Source organism: Vanessa cardui, chromosome 27 (assembly GCF_905220365.1).
Source record: "Vanessa cardui chromosome 27, ilVanCard2.1, whole genome shotgun sequence".
Classification (NCBI taxonomy): domain Eukaryota; kingdom Metazoa; phylum Arthropoda; class Insecta; order Lepidoptera; family Nymphalidae; genus Vanessa; species Vanessa cardui.
The window spans coordinates 2,559,411-2,579,502 of NC_061149.1; the positions used below are offsets into that span (position 1 = coordinate 2,559,411).

The 20,092-nt window shown below is 31.8% G+C and overlaps 4 protein-coding genes across 5 annotated transcripts in view; 1 reads left to right on the forward strand and 3 right to left on the reverse strand.

The window, feature by feature from the left end:
* The window catches only part of LOC124541249 (WD repeat-containing protein 7), a 172,208-nt gene that overhangs the window by 42,776 nt on the left and 109,340 nt on the right, over positions 1 to 20,092 (forward strand). The window lies entirely within an intron of this gene.
* Positions 103 to 2,785, reverse strand: LOC124541251. Its single transcript, XM_047119137.1, has 3 exons — positions 2,648 to 2,785; positions 1,851 to 2,000; positions 103 to 977 (listed from the first exon to the last, which is right to left on the reverse strand). Exons 1-3 carry the CDS (start codon positions 2,676 to 2,678, stop codon positions 253 to 255), a joined length of 906 nt encoding a protein of 301 aa, XP_046975093.1. The 5' UTR covers positions 2,679 to 2,785; the 3' UTR covers positions 103 to 252.
* On the reverse strand, positions 5,825 to 8,507 carry LOC124541252. Its single transcript, XM_047119138.1, has 3 exons — positions 8,370 to 8,507; positions 7,573 to 7,722; positions 5,825 to 6,699 (listed from the first exon to the last, which is right to left on the reverse strand). Exons 1-3 carry the CDS (start codon positions 8,398 to 8,400, stop codon positions 5,975 to 5,977), a joined length of 906 nt encoding a protein of 301 aa, XP_046975094.1. The 5' UTR covers positions 8,401 to 8,507; the 3' UTR covers positions 5,825 to 5,974.
* LOC124541256 lies at positions 10,509 to 13,272 on the reverse strand. Its single transcript, XM_047119143.1, has 3 exons — positions 12,873 to 13,272; positions 11,496 to 11,654; positions 10,509 to 11,011 (listed from the first exon to the last, which is right to left on the reverse strand). The coding sequence occupies exons 1-3, from the start codon at positions 12,901 to 12,903 to the stop codon at positions 10,521 to 10,523; spliced, it is 681 nt and encodes a 226-aa protein (XP_046975099.1). The 5' UTR covers positions 12,904 to 13,272; the 3' UTR covers positions 10,509 to 10,520.

Sequence of the window (20,092 nt, forward strand, 5' to 3'; positions counted from 1 at the left end):
TAATGTAGTTATAGTTATTGTTATATTTGGAGCCGGTGTCAGCCAAGAAACCCCACAGTATACAGTAAACAACATTAAAATAAAATACAGACGAATTGATAACCTCCTCCTTTTTCAATTGTTTTATTTATTTTTTTTATTATTTTAATAATATACATATATGTTTAGTTAAATATTTTATATAAACTTCTTGATAACAAACAATACAGTAAATGTCACAGATTTTATTTCAGTTTGCATTCTAAAACAATGTCAATATCTGAAATGAAACTTGTTTCGTAGTTTACCAATATTTGCCAGCTTTTGACAGGATAGTTTATGGAAAACATTAGTCTGATCGAAATTTTGAATTGTGTTACAGTAGATCTCTTGATTTAAAGGAACCTTTGGCTTTTGTGACTGTTTAATCGAAGGGCGAGTTTTGGGATAGTAGCGTACGCCGTTTATGATGACGTACCCAGCTCTGTCGTCAATGACGTACACTTTGTAGTACCGCGTGCCGGCGTCGTCTTCGTACATGTCGTATCTCACACCGTTGCCGTCGTCTTCCATCGGGATGCGATAATATCTTTTACCATAAGCGTCGTATTCAGCTTTTTTGTCTCTGTCATCGTACTTTATTACATCATCCGTCTCATTATCATCAAATTGTATATAGGTTTCTGCATCATCATCATTTCGTTCCATTAGTTGGTTTTTGGTATTACTATCAAGTTCATTATTGGTATTACTTCCAAGTTTAGATTTGGTATTACTTCCAAGTTTAGATTTGGTATTACTTCCAAGTTTAGATTTGGTATTGCTTCCAAGTTTAGATTTGGTATTACTTCCAAGTTTAGATTTGGTATTGCTTCCAAGTTTAGATTTGTTATTACTTCCAAGTTTATATTTTGTATTACTTCCAAGTTTATTATTGGTATTACCTTCAATGTGCATTTCGTTAACAGTGATCATTTCGTCTGCCAGTTTCTTCTTATCTAAATACATAACAGAATAATCTTATGTTAATTATAAATTAAAGTTTTATGTAACCGAACTTTTTGTAAGACTGGACCGGTTTTGATGATTATGAGAGTGTGTTTGAGTCCCTGAATGGTATTGATTGAACTCGGTAGGTATTTTTTTTTTAAGAACAGAGTACGATTTACGTTTCCTTTTTGATAATATTATATGCTTATTATTAAAGTTTTATATTCTGGTCATTTATTTTTAATTTTGAATATCGTTATAGTAAGGTACACCCGTTCATAAAGATCTCATTACTCAACAATGGCAACCTCTACTGCTAATGAGAAAGTTTGGACTTTATTCCACCACGTTGCTCCAATTTGGGTTAGTTTATGTACATACATACATTTATTAAAATAAAAAATACCCAGTTCTGTTCATAATATGTAAACATCACCACTGTCCCAGAAATATTCATCAATCCTTACATAACCGATGCGCTGCTAAAGTTGGACTTAGAGGTTATCCCTATAGTTATACTGTGTAACACAATCCCATACAGAAAAAAAGAATACTTAGTTATAAATGGGTAGGTTGTCATGTCATTTATCTACTATTAAAGTTTACGAATTTTATGCCCCATTTCATCCTGACTCAACTGTAATTTACTGTAATTTTTTTGGAATTGTATTCGGAACATCCTGGTGGAATATGTTCCAAACCTCCTCAAAGGAAGAGGAGGACTTAACACGGTAATGGGAAATTTACAGGCTATTGTTGTTGTTGTTGTTTTATTCACAGGTTGAAATAACTGTTAACGTAACATTATAGCCACATACACTAAATTTCAAAACGTCTACACTGTACACTGTTTTTATTATATGTTAATGTGTTTTACATACATGAGCTTGAGAGTTGTTTATTGTTCAAGGGAATATTTCGAAACTCTGATATTAATGGTCCTGAATGCCTCGGTCCAAGTGACAGTGACGTCTTTCCATCATATCTCATTACCGGCATTTGTGATGTCTGCTGTATGATAATGGGAATCACTGAAAATTAAATATATTTTTTATTGAAGTACAGATTTTTTTCTTAATTTTTTCAAAGTATATTTTTATATTTTCTTTTGGGTTTACAACGAACTCTAGGGTATCATTTCTCATTTTGGATTTTATTTGTCATACACACTATATTTGAAGATGTTAATTTAGCAACATAAGTTATATTTACATATTGAGTCGTCAAATGTATATTAGGTATTTCACGCATCCCAAAATCTTTAAAATAATTAGTTTTAACAATGATTGTTGTATCTGAATATGTTTTAATTTAATCCTCATAAAAAACATTTTGAGAAGCAATAATGAGAAATTTAATTGGTGATACTTGAAAAATCATATAATTCATCTAACTCAACGCAATTACTAAGAATAGCACAATCAATGCATATAAAAATTGTTGGTATAAGTAGTTTATGAAATGCTAAAGCATCAAAATGAAACTTTTGGCAAATTAGGCTTAAAGTTTATATGACTCGTTTGGTAAATTTAATTTATTCATTATTTGTGTTTAAATAAATGATTAATCTAATATAAGGAATCTAATGGTGGAAACAATAAGTGCCCATAACAAAACAGTTGAGAATGAATACATGATAATAAATAAAAATTATAAGGGCTCTTTAAAAAATTCTTACCAATAGTCATCAATTGTATGTAAAAGTACATTTTCTCGTTTCCAAGATTTTAAAATCATCGATTTAATTAGATGTTATTTTTGTCGAGTGCCACACTTTACTAATAACAGTTAAGACGATAACTTTTCTCGATTTAACTGTACCAAATTAATACATCGAACTTAATTCGTTGCAGTAGGTTTCATGATATTCAAAAATTTACTTTGAATTCTGAACACTTTTTGTTATTTTTAATCTGTGACGCCCAGTAATATAATCTCAGTCGATATGTCATCATCATCCTGTCTGCAACTCAATTTTATTTGTGGTCAGTGCTGCTCGTCTTCTTCCATGTTTCTCTATCTCACGTCATCTCACGAGGAAAATTCTTTCCAGTCATATCGTCTTTCACACAATCCATCTGTCCTCTCTTTAGTCATCCCCTTCCTCTATATATATCCACTTCCAAGCTCGAGATCTTCCTGACTGCTAGTCCTCAGTCAATACGATCAATGAAAATAATTTGGATATGAAAATTAACTCCACAAAAGGGAGAGGCGGCCTTAGTCCAGGAGTGGGAAATTTATAGGCTGTAGTTGTGGTATAAAATTTTTATTTAGAGGAAAATATTTTTCTTAAAATATAAGAACACCTTGAAAAATATTTAATTTAGTTACCTTAATAGTATTCTGAGTTAAAAGGCTAAAATGACTTAAAGCTTTGTTATTGTTAACCAGTTTTTCAAAAATTTTGTGATATTTGGCCAATAGTTTCAACGTCAAACAGAATGTCTATTGTTGGATCTTCTGCCAAAGAACTAGTCATCAAGGTGCCATAGATTTAGTTTCAAAATGGAAGTTATTGTATGTATACGTCACCGTAAGATTACAACTGATCGCCAATCATGAGTTTCGAGCTTTAGGACAAGAACAATATTGAGATTTAGTCGATGTTGGCGTATCTCAGTCATATTATGGTGAAGACTAGACTGCTTAGTTAATAAAATATTTAATAGGATGTGATCAAGTAAATTGCACAATGAAGCGTTTTTGAATCATCAATAACTGGCTGTTGCCCGCGACTCTGCTTGCACGAAAATTGATTATAAATAATTTAACAGACTAATATAAAATATTAAGTTAATTTGAGACCTCTTTGTATACCACACCTGTGGTTCAACTTTTTTGGGCTAGATTAAGAGACTGTTCGCAGAGCTCACTCTTGGAGAGGCTTTTTAGAACTGTCTATGCCAAAAACAGCCTTCTGTTAGGTCCGGCATTACTCCGGCCATTTTAAAGAATTGACCATGTGCTTAATTAATTTTCATGGCGAAGCAGGCTTTAAGCACAAACTGTATTAAATAAATAGGTATTTAAAATATAAATCACTGAAAATGAGAAAAATATATTTGAACTCTAGAGCTGTTTAGTGTCAGATGTTTGATTCTTTTTTCATAATTAACCCATAATACAGTTTTATAAAATGATTAAAAGCTCTTCATCCGGGTTTGTTCGTAATCTATTCTATGATCAATCAAATTTAATCGAAGAACGGTTCCTTGTACTAAAGTTAATGAATAATCAAATGCTAGCACATTAGGTAAGTAAAGTATAGTAACAGACTGTAAATTTCCCACTGCTGGGATAAGGCCTCCTCTTCCATTAACGAGAAGGTTTGGAACATATTCCACCACGCTGTTCCAATGCGGGTTGGTGGAATGCACATGTGACAGAATTTCGATTAAATTAGACACACGCAGGTTTCCTCACGATGTTTTCCTTCAACGCCGAGCACGAGATGAATTATAAACACCAATTAAGCAATTATATATAGCGGTGCTTGGCTTGGTTTGAAATCGCAATCATCGGTTAAGATGCACGCGTTCTAACCACTGGGCCATCTCAGCACATATGGTAAACCATTAAAATACCATAAATAAAAAAAAAAAACACTTACCGATATTTATGAAGTGACATAAAGATATCATTATCCAAACTTAATTTAAGTTTTGTTAATATATAATATCGATTTTATATGTTAATATTTGTCTTAAGTAAAGAGCGTCATACTTAGCAGTAATAGGTCTAAAGTTAAGTTTTCTCAATTAATTTGAAACTAATTGAGATCGTCGAGTAACATTCGTTTCAGTAACATTTAAATAATTGATTAAATTGAATTTTATTTCCATAATTGAAAATATTTGTAAGTAATTGGTTACACTCAGTTTGGATTTTAGTTATATCACGTGTATGTTTGATTGGTTATCTAGTGGTTAGGTTATTTGTCTGTTTATGTCGTGTCAGATTTCACTTCCTCCCTGAGTAATCAAATTTGTATCATTATCTTCATCAGTTAGGAAATATACAGGGGTATTTGTAATTCGACGACTATTTGCAATAATTTTAGCCCCCATATGCATAGTGCAAAAATTAACCATTTTTGAGTTATCATAACGTGATACGTCACCTCTTAGCGGATATACGTCGAATTACCAATACCGAATATAACTGCTATAGCAGGAATTTGGTTACATTGATATTATATATCATTTATGTTGACATATATAAGGAATTGTCAAACGCCTCGATTAAGCTTCTCATTTGACATAAAACTAAAATACAAATAAGTCCAGAGGTCATTTTTGATTGGATATCTGTTCATAATCACACATTCACATTAGTTGAACATTAATGACTTTTCGTAAAAGAAACGTCGAGAGTTATTTAATGATTGACAGTAAACTATAACTCTGGCTTTATTAACATATTCGTGGTTTGAAAGAAGTATTTTTTAATATGATATATCTTTGTGTTTAATGTAAATGGGGAAGAAAAATGGCTCATGAATGGATACTTTACGAACCCATAGAAAAATATTGTTTATTACGATTTAATATAAAAGTGACTACAGTTCTGCAATTGAATGAATGAATCTTAATTCTGAACTATGCAAACAAAACACTATTTTAAAACAAATAATAAATATGTACTTGAAAGTAATAAAAATAATTGCGTATTCAACATATATTTTTAGAGTCCTCCTAAGTAAAATTAAATGAAAAATATTAGGCTACTTAAAAGTCGATTAACGATTATATAATGTAGTTATAGTTATTGTTATATTTGGAGCCGGTGTCAGCCAAGAAACCCCACAGTATACAGTAAACAACATTAAAATAAAATACAGACGAATTGATAACCTCCTCCTTTTTCAATTGTTTTATTTATTTTTTTTATTATTTTAATAATATACATATATGTTTAGTTAAATATTTTATATAAACTTCTTGATAACAAACAATACAGTAAATGTCACAGATTTTATTTCAGTTTGCATTCTAAAACAATGTCAATATCTGAAATGAAACTTGTTTCGTAGTTTACCAATATTTGCCAGCTTTTGACAGGATAGTTTATGGAAAACATTAGTCTGATCGAAATTTTGAATTGTGTTACAGTAGATCTCTTGATTTAAAGGAACCTTTGGCTTTTGTGACTGTTTAATCGAAGGGCGAGTTTTGGGATAGTAGCGTACGCCGTTTATGATGACGTACCCAGCTCTGTCGTCAATGACGTACACTTTGTAGTACCGCGTGCCGGCGTCGTCTTCGTACATGTCGTATCTCACACCGTTGCCGTCGTCTTCCATCGGGATGCGATAATATCTTTTACCATAAGCGTCGTATTCAGCTTTTTTGTCTCTGTCATCGTACTTTATTACATCATCCGTCTCATTATCATCAAATTGTATATAGGTTTCTGCATCATCATCATTTCGTTCCATTAGTTGGTTTTTGGTATTACTATCAAGTTCATTATTGGTATTACTTCCAAGTTTAGATTTGGTATTACTTCCAAGTTTAGATTTGGTATTACTTCCAAGTTTAGATTTGGTATTGCTTCCAAGTTTAGATTTGGTATTACTTCCAAGTTTAGATTTGGTATTGCTTCCAAGTTTAGATTTGTTATTACTTCCAAGTTTATATTTTGTATTACTTCCAAGTTTATTATTGGTATTACCTTCAATGTGCATTTCGTTAACAGTGATCATTTCGTCTGCCAGTTTCTTCTTATCTAAATACATAACAGAATAATCTTATGTTAATTATAAATTAAAGTTTTATGTAACCGAACTTTTTGTAAGACTGGACCGGTTTTGATGATTATGAGAGTGTGTTTGAGTCCCTGAATGGTATTGATTGAACTCGGTAGGTATTTTTTTTTTAAGAACAGAGTACGATTTACGTTTCCTTTTTGATAATATTATATGCTTATTATTAAAGTTTTATATTCTGGTCATTTATTTTTAATTTTGAATATCGTTATAGTAAGGTACACCCGTTCATAAAGATCTCATTACTCAACAATGGCAACCTCTACTGCTAATGAGAAAGTTTGGACTTTATTCCACCACGTTGCTCCAATTTGGGTTAGTTTATGTACATACATACATTTATTAAAATAAAAAATACCCAGTTCTGTTCATAATATGTAAACATCACCACTGTCCCAGAAATATTCATCAATCCTTACATAACCGATGCGCTGCTAAAGTTGGACTTAGAGGTTATCCCTATAGTTATACTGTGTAACACAATCCCATACAGAAAAAAAGAATACTTAGTTATAAATGGGTAGGTTGTCATGTCATTTATCTACTATTAAAGTTTACGAATTTTATGCCCCATTTCATCCTGACTCAACTGTAATTTACTGTAATTTTTTTGGAATTGTATTCGGAACATCCTGGTGGAATATGTTCCAAACCTCCTCAAAGGAAGAGGAGGACTTAACACGGTAATGGGAAATTTACAGGCTATTGTTGTTGTTGTTGTTTTATTCACAGGTTGAAATAACTGTTAACGTAACATTATAGCCACATACACTAAATTTCAAAACGTCTACACTGTACACTGTTTTTATTATATGTTAATGTGTTTTACATACATGAGCTTGAGAGTTGTTTATTGTTCAAGGGAATATTTCGAAACTCTGATATTAATGGTCCTGAATGCCTCGGTCCAAGTGACAGTGACGTCTTTCCATCATATCTCATTACCGGCATTTGTGATGTCTGCTGTATGATAATGGGAATCACTGAAAATTAAATATATTTTTTATTGAAGTACAGATTTTTTTCTTAATTTTTTCAAAGTATATTTTTATATTTTCTTTTGGGTTTACAACGAACTCTAGGGTATCATTTCTCATTTTGGATTTTATTTGTCATACACACTATATTTGAAGATGTTAATTTAGCAACATAAGTTATATTTACATATTGAGTCGTCAAATGTATATTAGGTATTTCACGCATCCCAAAATCTTTAAAATAATTAGTTTTAACAATGATTGTTGTATCTGAATATGTTTTAATTTAATCCTCATAAAAAACATTTTGAGAAGCAATAATGAGAAATTTAATTGGTGATACTTGAAAAATCATATAATTCATCTAACTCAACGCAATTACTAAGAATAGCACAATCAATGCATATAAAAATTGTTGGTATAAGTAGTTTATGAAATGCTAAAGCATCAAAATGAAACTTTTGGCAAATTAGGCTTAAAGTTTATATGACTCGTTTGGTAAATTTAATTTATTCATTATTTGTGTTTAAATAAATGATTAATCTAATATAAGGAATCTAATGGTGGAAACAATAAGTGCCCATAACAAAACAGTTGAGAATGAATACATGATAATAAATAAAAATTATAAGGGCTCTTTAAAAAATTCTTACCAATAGTCATCAATTGTATGTAAAAGTACATTTTCTCGTTTCCAAGATTTTAAAATCATCGATTTAATTAGATGTTATTTTTGTCGAGTGCCACACTTTACTAATAACAGTTAAGACGATAACTTTTCTCGATTTAACTGTACCAAATTAATACATCGAACTTAATTCGTTGCAGTAGGTTTCATGATATTCAAAAATTTACTTTGAATTCTGAACACTTTTTGTTATTTTTAATCTGTGACGCCCAGTAATATAATCTCAGTCGATATGTCATCATCATCCTGTCTGCAACTCAATTTTATTTGTGGTCAGTGCTGCTCGTCTTCTTCCATGTTTCTCTATCTCACGTCATCTCACGAGGAAAATTCTTTCCAGTCATATCGTCTTTCACACAATCCATCTGTCCTCTCTTTAGTCATCCCCTTCCTCTATATATATCCACTTCCAAGCTCGAGATCTTCCTGACTGCTAGTCCTCAGTCAATACGATCAATGAAAATAATTTGGATATGAAAATTAACTCCACAAAAGGGAGAGGCGGCCTTAGTCCAGGAGTGGGAAATTTATAGGCTGTAGTTGTGGTATAAAATTTTTATTTAGAGGAAAATATTTTTCTTAAAATATAAGAACACCTTGAAAAATATTTAATTTAGTTACCTTAATAGTATTCTGAGTTAAAAGGCTAAAATGACTTAAAGCTTTGTTATTGTTAACCAGTTTTTCAAAAATTTTGTGATATTTGGCCAATAGTTTCAACGTCAAACAGAATGTCTATTGTTGGATCTTCTGCCAAAGAACTAGTCATCAAGGTGCCATAGATTTAGTTTCAAAATGGAAGTTATTGTATGTATACGTCACCGTAAGATTACAACTGATCGCCAATCATGAGTTTCGAGCTTTAGGACAAGAACAATATTGAGATTTAGTCGATGTTGGCGTATCTCAGTCATATTATGGTGAAGACTAGACTGCTTAGTTAATAAAATATTTAATAGGATGTGATCAAGTAAATTGCACAATGAAGCGTTTTTGAATCATCAATAACTGGCTGTTGCCCGCGACTCTGCTTGCACGAAAATTGATTATAAATAATTTAACAGACTAATATAAAATATTAAGTTAATTTGAGACCTCTTTGTATACCACACCTGTGGTTCAACTTTTTTGGGCTAGATTAAGAGACTGTTCGCAGAGCTCACTCTTGGAGAGGCTTTTTAGAACTGTCTATGCCAAAAACAGCCTTCTGTTAGGTCCGGCATTACTCCGGCCATTTTAAAGAATTGACCATGTGCTTAATTAATTTTCATGGCGAAGCAGGCTTTAAGCACAAACTGTATTAAATAAATAGGTATTCTGATGGAATTCTGTTTCTCTTTTAGTAGACCCACTGATAACTGTACACTCTATGACATTACGCCATCGTAACATCGTCACTCCATAATGTTCTTACTATTATTCTGGCGCCATTGCATAATTTTGGAGGTCTTTAATCCCCCAGTAACATTATTGGGGCGCCAATCTTCTAATTTATAAAAATACGACTTCAAGACTATATACGAAATTTTAACTATTTCAACTCTCCGAAGTAGAATATGTAGGAAAAGCTAAATTGACTAATAATTTATAGATTTTTTTTTGATTCAGTTTGATGAAGTACTCAGTAAGACTGAAGACTCATCAAAACTCTTCTTCATCTGACTAACAATGTACTTTTACTCCAGCTAGTTATAAAAGCATATTATATAATTTTGATTAAAAATAATAAAAACGTAATGTCGTAATTCTTCAGTAACCGCTATATTCTCGGACTTTTTCCCATTTACGACAAACTTTTGAATGTGACAAAAAACCTGTTACACTAGGATGCTGTTTTGACTCATTACAGAGAGCGAATATTTATTTTAAATTTCTCAAGACTTTAATTGAATAAGGCAATAATTTGTTGAGCTTAAGGAAAATTAAAGAGCTCATTGAAAAGACAAATAAGTTACTTAATGTATTTCAGAATTTTTTTTACTTTTGGAACTAACCTATTATATGTAATGTTAAACTTTTAATATATATTATTAAATAAGATGAAACATAAAAAAATATATATTATTATAAAAAGAACTATTTTTATTTCAGAAGTTATGCTTACATCCAAAGTAAATCAATTTTTAAAAGGGAATCCATGTGATTGATATGTTTTAGATTTCTGACCGGATAATTTGTTGAAAATGTTATGCTGTTTGAAATTTTGAATTGTGTTGTTATAAATCTTTTGATTTAAAGGAACCTTTGGCTTTTGTGACTGTTTAATCGAAGGGCGAGTTTTGGGATAGTAGCGTACGCCGTTTATGACGACGTACCCGGCTCTGTCGTCAATGACGTAGACTTTGTAGTACCGCGTGCCGGCGTCGTCTTCGTAGATGTCGTATTTGACTCCATTGCCGTCATCTTCCACCGCGACGCGGTAATACCGTTTGCCATATGCGTCATATTCAGCCCTTTTTTCTTTGTTATAATGTTTCATTATGTTTCCAATGCTATTATTATCGTATTGTACGTAATCTTCATCTTCCTCTGTTCGTTCCGATGGCTTGGACTTAAAATATTTTTCAAATAGATACTTGTAAATCTTACTGTTTAGTTTCTTCATATCTAAACATACAAATGATATATTAATAGGTTGTCATATTATATTGATTACTAGCGGTGACCGCGAATTGTGCATGTTTAAATTAAACAAAAATATACTGTTGGAGCCTAATTTATACCTTATTACATCAGCTATCTGCCAGTAAAGGTCCAGTCAAAAACGGTCCAGCCGATAGACAAAAATTATAAAAATATTTTTGGAAGTTTGGTGGTGCATTGGACGTGTATGGAATGATTTAAATTAATTTCTTAAGACGCCAATGGTAATAGCTGTTCTTGACCACTTACGATCAGCTTGAAAATTTGTCATTTAAGGGGGAAAAAAAAGCTTTAGGAACATGTAAATTTCCTTTCAAAGTTTTCCTTCACCATTAAGACTTAACATTTTAGTAATGCTTGCACTGATTTTCTACTGCGGTCTTCACTTATGATTACCACTAGTCTATCCTCTGCACTGTTTGTTCCTAATGTAAATGCACCAACGTACTATCGTTATTTACAGTCGGTGGGCTTTTTTCTTTGTTCAAAGGGATATTATGAAGCCCTGTTCCCTCCGATTCTGTATTCACTGGGTGAGAATGTCTTGACGTCAACGGTCTTCTCATTATCGGCACTTGTGTCGTTCCCTGTATGAATATTGGAATAACTGAAAAAAGAGAGAAAATATCGGCAAAGATCAATCTAAGTTGGCAAACGAGATGCTTATCATATTTAGGGGCGACGAGTCTAACAGAACAATAAATTTAAAGAAATCAAATAAAACGTTTGACGTCTTGTTGAAACAGAGTAACTACTGAGTTTCTTGCCGGTTTTACTACTTTCTACTTCCGAACCGGTGGTAGCTCCACTGAATTGTTAAATGACGATTCAAAAGTGCTTGTAAAAGCCTACTTAAATAAAGTTTATTTTGATTTTACTACCATGACGATTATCAGGCACTAAATTGCCGAGAGGTAGCTTTTGAATCTCTTATTCGTATAAGGACTAGACTTCCACAACAACATCTTGTACATATATGTTTTGATGTGCCATACATTATATTAAATATATTTTTGAGTATCTAACATTTTTTGAGTAATCTATTAGCTATGGTGGATCGTATTTCAATTACTTTTTCGACTTTAACAAACAAAAAAGCGACGACTGAGGTTCTTGCCGGTCCTATTCGGTAGAATCTACTTTCCTAACCGGTGGTAACTTCACTTGTTATAGTTGTTAAATAACGATTCGAAAGTGCTCGTAAAAGCCTACGTGAATAATGTATATTTTAATTTTCATTTTGACAAAGAAAATCTTTTATCAGGTTTAAAGTAAAGTAAACGTAACCTTTCAATAATGAAGCGAAAAGCACAAAAATCATGACATTAATATAATATACGTTGCGAGTTATTTCTTTGAACAACTAAATTATGTAATTTAAGTGACTTGTTTATGGAAGTTAACACTTTTCATCGCAAAACCTATAAAAGTAAAGTAACAGCCTGTACGTTTCCCACTGCTGGGATAAGGCCTCCTCTTCCATTAACGAGAGGGTTTGGAACATATTCCACCACGCTGTTCCAATGCGGGTTGGTGTGGAATTTCGATGAAATTAGAAACATGCAGGTTTCCTCAAGATGTTTTCCTTCACTGCCGAGCACGAGATGAATTATAAACAAATTAAGCACATATATATAGTGGTGCTTGCCTGGGTTTGAACCCGCAGTCATAGGTTAAGATGCACGCGTTCTAACCACTGGACCATCTCAGCTCTTCGCTTTCGCAAAACCTATGGGCTACCTTTAATGATAATTATAGACGTGGACATACAATAGAGAAGTAAGTCTCGAATCTAAAGTAAAAAATAAATCATAAAAATTCTTACCGATAGCTATTACATAAATGGTATATACCATTTTCGTTTTAAATCTTGAATTTGTTAATGTACTCTTTTTAATTCAAAATTTTTGATTTCTTGAATGATATAGTCTTCCATTTAGGGTATCATATTTAGCTATGACAGATTTAAAATCTTACTGAATTAATCTGAACCCAATTATAAACATCTAGCTAAATTAGTTTCGATTACTTTCGAGGAATTGATAAAATTCTAATTAAAAAATTATGTAATTAATTGGTCACAGACAAATGTTATTTTTAATTCACACACAACACACACATGTATATTTTGGTCACGCACGTAACACACATGTATATTTTGGTCCTGTCGTTAGCTAAAACACGTGGCTGAGTCTAGTCCGATTTGGTCAGACTGCTGTCCAATAAGAAAGAGAATTAGTGTTCATGTATTTGTATGTATACATTTCGCACTGTCATACGTCCATTCAAAATCAAAATAAACTTTATACAAGTAGGCTTTTACAAGCACTTTTGAATTGTCATTTTACAATTAAGTGAAGCTACCACCGGTTCGGAAAGTAGATTCTACCGAGAAGAACCGGCAAGAAACTCAGTAGTTACTCTTTTTCAACATCTAAAAAATACAAAGTCAAGTTAGTTAAATACAATTATTTAAATTAATATATCCTGCTTGGAAATCAACAGGTATTAACTCCATGCTTTTTTTATTATCTATAAAATCTTGTATTGAATCTTGTATTTTTACCAATTGGTAAAAATACAATGCAGTTACGTAATTTCCATCGAGATAGCCATCATGGCTTTGATATCTGGTCGGAAGGAAAACGTGAAAACTATGACATGTAGAGCGATGTATATGTAAAAAGTCTCAATAAAGCTGAACTAGTACAGTTTTATACCTGCCCACATCACAGTACATATGTGTGTTCTCAAAAGTCAAAGTAAAAATCTTTACTCGAAATGAAAACGTGTATTTATGAGTCCTGATTATCTATTGCTCGACAGAACATTCTACTTTGATGAGGGTATCTGTACCATCATCATAGTTATCTATAATAGTTTTACTATTACACTTTTCTTTGGGTATTAGGATATTAATTATAATTAAAGACATTTGCTACTTTTATAATATAGTTATTGACAGCACACCTTTCTTGATCGTATCCAGCCAAACCAATGGCTGGCTGTTCAATTTTTATTATAAGTTTAATATCGAATCAAAATAAAAACTATATTATTAATCAAATGATTCTAAATTTAAATGTCTAAAGTCGGTAATATGATCTTAGTCAATGTGTTATTGAAAATAATTCTAACAATCAAACAAACGAATTTTAGACTTCCATTTCATAAGACTTAGGTATATTTCACTTTCGTATTATTTCTTTAGTAAACCTACCTGAATCTGTTTTCTTTTCTCGTCAAAAACTTGTAGCGTATAAGATAATAATATAATCTCACACTTGTATTCCACATGATAGATTTAGTCATTTCTATGAATAGGAAAGAAAAAAGGACCAAAGATTGATTCTTTAAGATGTTAACTGAAAGCCGAAGATATCTCACAAATACGTTGCTCGAACCCATTAAACAAAAATCCGAACATGCTTTTACTAAAACCATAGCATAATAAAATATAGAAAAATCCGGTCATATTAGACCAAAAAAGAGGAGTACATTTCCTTAAATTTTTCGCGCGTTATATTTCAGTAACCGTTACTTAAAGAAAAAAAAAGACAAAATACATTTTCTTAACTTGACTTACATTAAAAAGAAACCAGCTAACGTAATGATTCGGAACTTCTAAACATTATATCTAATTATGTTTTAAACAACTGAAAGCATTGTCAGCTCTTGTGAATTTATGTAACTTCGAATGCCTAGATTGATTGAGCTAAATTAGATCAAAGTAAGCAATAAATAAGCTTCAAAAATCATTATTTTTTCCCTACTATTGGCTGATTGCGATTATGGTGTACAAATAAATGTAATTAGTGTTACAAAAATATCTTAAAAAAACAGGTTATGAAATGTAACATTTATTTGTCAAATAAATAGTCCCAAAACGGTGGAATTTTGATTGGCCACCGTTTGAGTGTTTGCTTCTCGTATAAGTTTTCTTCATGTCTCTTCTTTCCCATCCCCTTATACTTCTTATTCTTATTATTTGTCTTCTTTAATGATAGTTTGATAATATTGTTCTTCTGATCGTCCTGTACAAGAGCTTTTATTAGGATTGGAAGAGAATCGACGAAATCATTTATATCTTCAATTGCTAATGTGAGTTTTTTATTATGAACCCTTCTGTAAATACTTTCTTTCCTATCTTCATCTGTATGTGCTTGTGCTACATATTCTGCTAGTGTAGCTACGAGAACTGGAACAGAAATGATGTTGAAATCAATACTTAGAATAAATTCGATACAAGGAATACACTTTCCCCTTGGATGCGTTTTCGCTGCACTACTAAATTCTCAGTACATTTTAAATAATTTCATAATATACCATTATAAAATAACAGTAATAACAACAGACTGTACATTTCTCAGTGCTGAGGCCTTAGCTCAGGCCTCCTCTCCCTTTGAGGAGAAGGTTTGGAACATATTCCACCATTCTGTCCTCATGCGAGTTGGTGGAATACACATGTGGCAGGATTTCTATGGTATTAGACACATGTAGGTTTTCTCACTATCTTTTCCTTCACCGCCGAGCACGAAATGAATTATAAACACAAAATAAGCACATGAATGTTAAGTGGCGCTTGCCTGGATTTGAACTCGCAATCATCAGTTAAGTTGCACGCGTTCTATCCACTATCTGGGCTACCTCGGATCAATATACAATATACTATTATTTGGTATTATTTGAATATAGTAGATATATATATAATCAGTCTAAATAAATGTTGTATTGTACGTATATGACTAGATGATGATTTTTCTAAGTTAGTTTTAATTTTTTGTGCTTGAGCCAAGTTTGGGTAAATCAAGCACAGCAGAAATTTGTATTTCTTATTTTTTACTATAAGCACTTGAGACGCTCCTATCTTGTACACTTTATTCGCTATTATCAGAAAAGTGAACTAAATAACAAAAGATACACTTTCACTATAAATAAAATTTTACTTAATTATAAATTTTACAAAAATAATTTCACTTAAAATCAAAAAATAAATAAAATTTTAACAAAAAGAAAAACCACACGGTCGGTTTTTCTTTTTGTTAAAATTTTATTTATTTTTTGATTTTAAGTGAAGCTGATGTTGACTAACTAATTTTTTTTAATATGGATAGATTAAACGTTCCGTTTATATGAGTCAGAAACTACTTCGAGGACAATTTTAAAGGAAACTTGCGAATAAAGCAAAAATAGACTTTCGAAAATGCGGATTTAATACGTCACGCGGCGTAAACCACAAGGATCCCTCGAAAGAGCTGTAATCGAACTCAGCAAAAAAACTTTGAAAAAGACCAACTATATTTCGTACATCATATGACATCACATCACATACACAAAATTTGATTAAAGATAGTAAGAAATTCTGCCCCATATCGCACCCTAACTGCGAGCCGTATAGGAGTTCCATCACTACATAGTATAAAACAAAGTCGCTTTCTCTGTCCCTATATCTTTAAATCTACGCAACGGATTTTGATGCGGTTTTTTTTAAAAGATAGTGTGATTCAAGGAGAAGGTTTGTGTATATAAAACATGAACAATATAGTAAAGAAACACTGATAATTTTAGAAGTTTGCGATGTGATGTCGTATATAAACAAATTCTGTAGTATATTTAGTATCAGTATTGCACCCGTGCGAAGCCGGGGTGGGTAGCTAGTTGATTATAATATTCGACTATGATAATTACATAAACATAACCACATTACGGAAGGTGACTCAAATATCCAAATAACCTATAAATAAAAGATTCGACCGAGTATCGCTAACGTGCTCCTCAGAATTGTTCCGTTCCCTTCCGTTCCGTTACTTTGTCATGGATCCTGTGCTCAGAACCTTACCAAACTTTCACCAAATTACCCTTGAAGTATATATTTTATAATAAAAAAAGAATTATCAAAATTGGTTAACGTGATTTTCAGTTATTCACCTATTTGTCGCGCATATACATAATGCAAATTTAAGACTTATGTCGTTTTCACATGGATACCATCATCGGAAAAAAAATAAAAAAAATGGGACCCCACGGGAAGCACTACCTTTCAAACAAAAAAAAAATATCAAAATCGGTCCACCCAGTGAAAAGTTATGAGGTAACAAATAAAAAATAAAAAAAAATACAGACGAATTGATAACCTCCTCCTTTTGGAAGTCGGTTGAAAATCAGTATCTTAAAAGTAAATTATTTGTATACACTAAGAATAAAAATGGACCTAAAAGTGATCCCTAAGGTACGATAAAAGGTACTATTTTAGTACAAATACAAAAGATTATATTTTATTTGATTACTTGATCTAATGATCTATTTTATTTTATAGTATATACTAGTATAAGGATACAATATTTTATAACAGCTTAGCTTTAAATCGTTCAAAAAATATCCGTGTATCTATTTTTATCTGCGTTTAATTTGTATTTAAATCTCTATCAGCTGTTTCAAGTATCTTTATTGTTTATTTTTTTACTTCAACATTTTTGCCATTGTTCTCATCCAGATTCAAGGCATTCATATGTTATAATATTATATAACGTATGGAACCATTATATAACGACTTATTTGATTTATATAATATTTGTTATTTTAAGACCAAATTCAGAGTGTGTCTAATACTATATAATACAATAATAATAAAGTTTTGTCATTAAACTTGATCCTAATTTTAAGATTCTAATTTTTATTTTAATTGCTATGTGTTACTTTATTACTTTTATTTTAATTTAGTTTCAAAATATTTTTTGCTATGCATGCTGTGGTCTCCTATAATTGAAGGAGCCGGAACTTGTGTAACCCTTAAATTGTTTTATTTTAAAAATGTGTGCGTAGTTATCTTATGTTGGAGACTCATAAATAAATTAAGACTTACCCGGGATTAAGATAATCATGATGCTTGTTTCGTACTAATTACTATGTGATATATAGATTAGACTTTTCTTCATGTGCTCAGTATAAAAACTAATCGTCTAAACATTTCCTTCGATTGAGTCTGAAATAAACATGAGCAAAATTTGATTGGTAGAACTTATTTAATAATTAACGTGACAGTGAATTTATCGCGAAATCGTTGGAGTTCTTATCTAAGTGATTAAATGGTACATGATCGCTTTAATACAAAATATTTGAATGTGTCATTGGTAGTTAATGCATTTATGAAAAATTAACGTATTTTGTTTATTAAAATGAAAACTCAAAATAAACTTTATTCAAGTAGGCTTTTACAAGCACGTTTGAATCGTCATTTAACATTTAAGTGAAGCTACCACCCGTTCGGCATGTATATTCTACTGAGAAGAACCAGCAAGGAAATCAATAGTTACTCTTTTTTAACATTTAAAAAATAGTCATATTCGTTATATACAATTATATACGTATGTAATGTATCCTGCCTGGAAGTCAACAGGTATTAATTCCACGCTATTTTAGGGTTCCGTAGTCTACTAGGAACCCTTATAGTTTTTTTCCGTTTCTGCACTGATTGACACGAAAATTGGTGGAGAGATATATACTGATAATCCGAAATTGGTTTTTAAAATTTTTGAAAAATAATATTTTTTTTAAAACCACCTCCTCCCCCCCTAACAGAGATGAGATAATTCGAAAAAAATCTATTTACCCCATCGTGTGGGGTATCTTTAAATACAACAAGAATTGCCTTGGAACCATGTGTATCAAACCCCCAGTCTCGAGATATACTAATACAAAGTTAAAATTAGAGCGTGCGCACCCCTTTATCTTTTGAAATACTACTCCAATAATTCTGAAAAAAATGTGCTGTATACCTCCAAGTAAGTACTTTCAACGAAAAGTATAGCGGACTCTGTATCATACATAGTTATTTTTATACAACTCGACCAACTTATGACGTGCAGCTGCCCTAACTAAATGGTAATGTATTGAAATAACTACCTACAAACTATGTAAATAAATAGGAATGTTACATACCTACATACAGAAGTGGGACAGGGTAGAAATAGAGATTGCTAAATTTCCATCTTATGGCCCGTCTTATGGCTACGGAACCCTTTCATGTGCGTGTCCGACACGCTCTTGGCCGGTTTTTTTACCAATGTATTTTTTACAAACGATTTGAATATACGAAACGGCAAAGTTAAAAATTTCTGCGGAATTTTATTATAGAAACGGATACCTTGCCCCAAGAAGGATTTATTATGATAAGGCTTTGCGGAGTCGGAAACTTGTCGTTATAAGCTTATCCTTACTCCTAGTGCACATACAATGATTATCACTGATTTTACCAAAGTGATCAATGTTATTGTGAATATACATGATATTGTTGTAAATATATTGCGAGGCAATAGTAGGTATTCCTACTTTGTTAAAAACATCCCGAAGTGAGTCTCTAGCTCCAAGATTATAAATAGACCGGATTGCTCTCTTTTGTAAAATAAAGACAGATTAAATATCTGCAGCGTTACCCCAAAGTAATATGCCATATGACATAATACTGTGAAAATAACCAAAATAAACAAAACGAGCGATATCAATATCTGTTAGTTGTCTCACTTTTCTAACCGCATATGCCGCGGAGCGCGAATGGGGACTCCAGTGAAGTCTGGAATCCAATTCCATTCCCAGGAACACCGTTGTACGGGCTACATCAAGACGGCCACCGTTTCAAGATATATTATAATTCTGCTTTCTTACATTGGGTAGGGTAAAAACTCCACATTTTGTTTTTTGAACGTTCAAAACTAAATTATTTACTTTAAACCAGTCGTGTTTTTGTGATAATGCACCGTTCACATCGTTTTAGTAGTTTTTTTCCTGTCGACCTTAAAAATCAGTGAAGTATCGTCAGCAAACAATATTATATCACAAATACCTAAAGGTATTAAATACTCATAGAAAGGAAGATCATTTATATATACTAGAAATAGAAAGGGACCCAAAATTGAACCTTTTGGAACACCCATTAATTACGTAGGTCCAGAAGATTTTATTCCATTTATGAATTCTTGCTGGATTCTTTGACTTATGAGTTTTTTTGTTTGTAACCATCCCTTACATCGTCAATGCGCAGACAACCTT

Coding starts and splice junctions, on each gene's coding strand:
- LOC124541251 (XM_047119137.1), bottom strand. CDS start 2,678: ATGTACTTTTACATACAATTGATGACTATTG. Junction 2,001..2,647: donor CATACAATTGATGACTATTG/GTAAGAATTTTT, acceptor TTTAATTTTCAG/TGATTCCCATTATCATACAG. Junction 978..1,850: donor TAAACAACTCTCAAGCTCAT/GTATGTAAAACA, acceptor TTATGTATTTAG/ATAAGAAGAAACTGGCAGAC.
- LOC124541252 (XM_047119138.1), bottom strand. CDS start 8,400: ATGTACTTTTACATACAATTGATGACTATTG. Junction 7,723..8,369: donor CATACAATTGATGACTATTG/GTAAGAATTTTT, acceptor TTTAATTTTCAG/TGATTCCCATTATCATACAG. Junction 6,700..7,572: donor TAAACAACTCTCAAGCTCAT/GTATGTAAAACA, acceptor TTATGTATTTAG/ATAAGAAGAAACTGGCAGAC.
- LOC124541256 (XM_047119143.1), bottom strand. CDS start 12,903: ATGGTATATACCATTTATGTAATAGCTATCG. Junction 11,655..12,872: donor CATTTATGTAATAGCTATCG/GTAAGAATTTTT, acceptor CTCTTTTTTCAG/TTATTCCAATATTCATACAG. Junction 11,012..11,495: donor ACCGACTGTAAATAACGATA/GTACGTTGGTGC, acceptor TTGTATGTTTAG/ATATGAAGAAACTAAACAGT.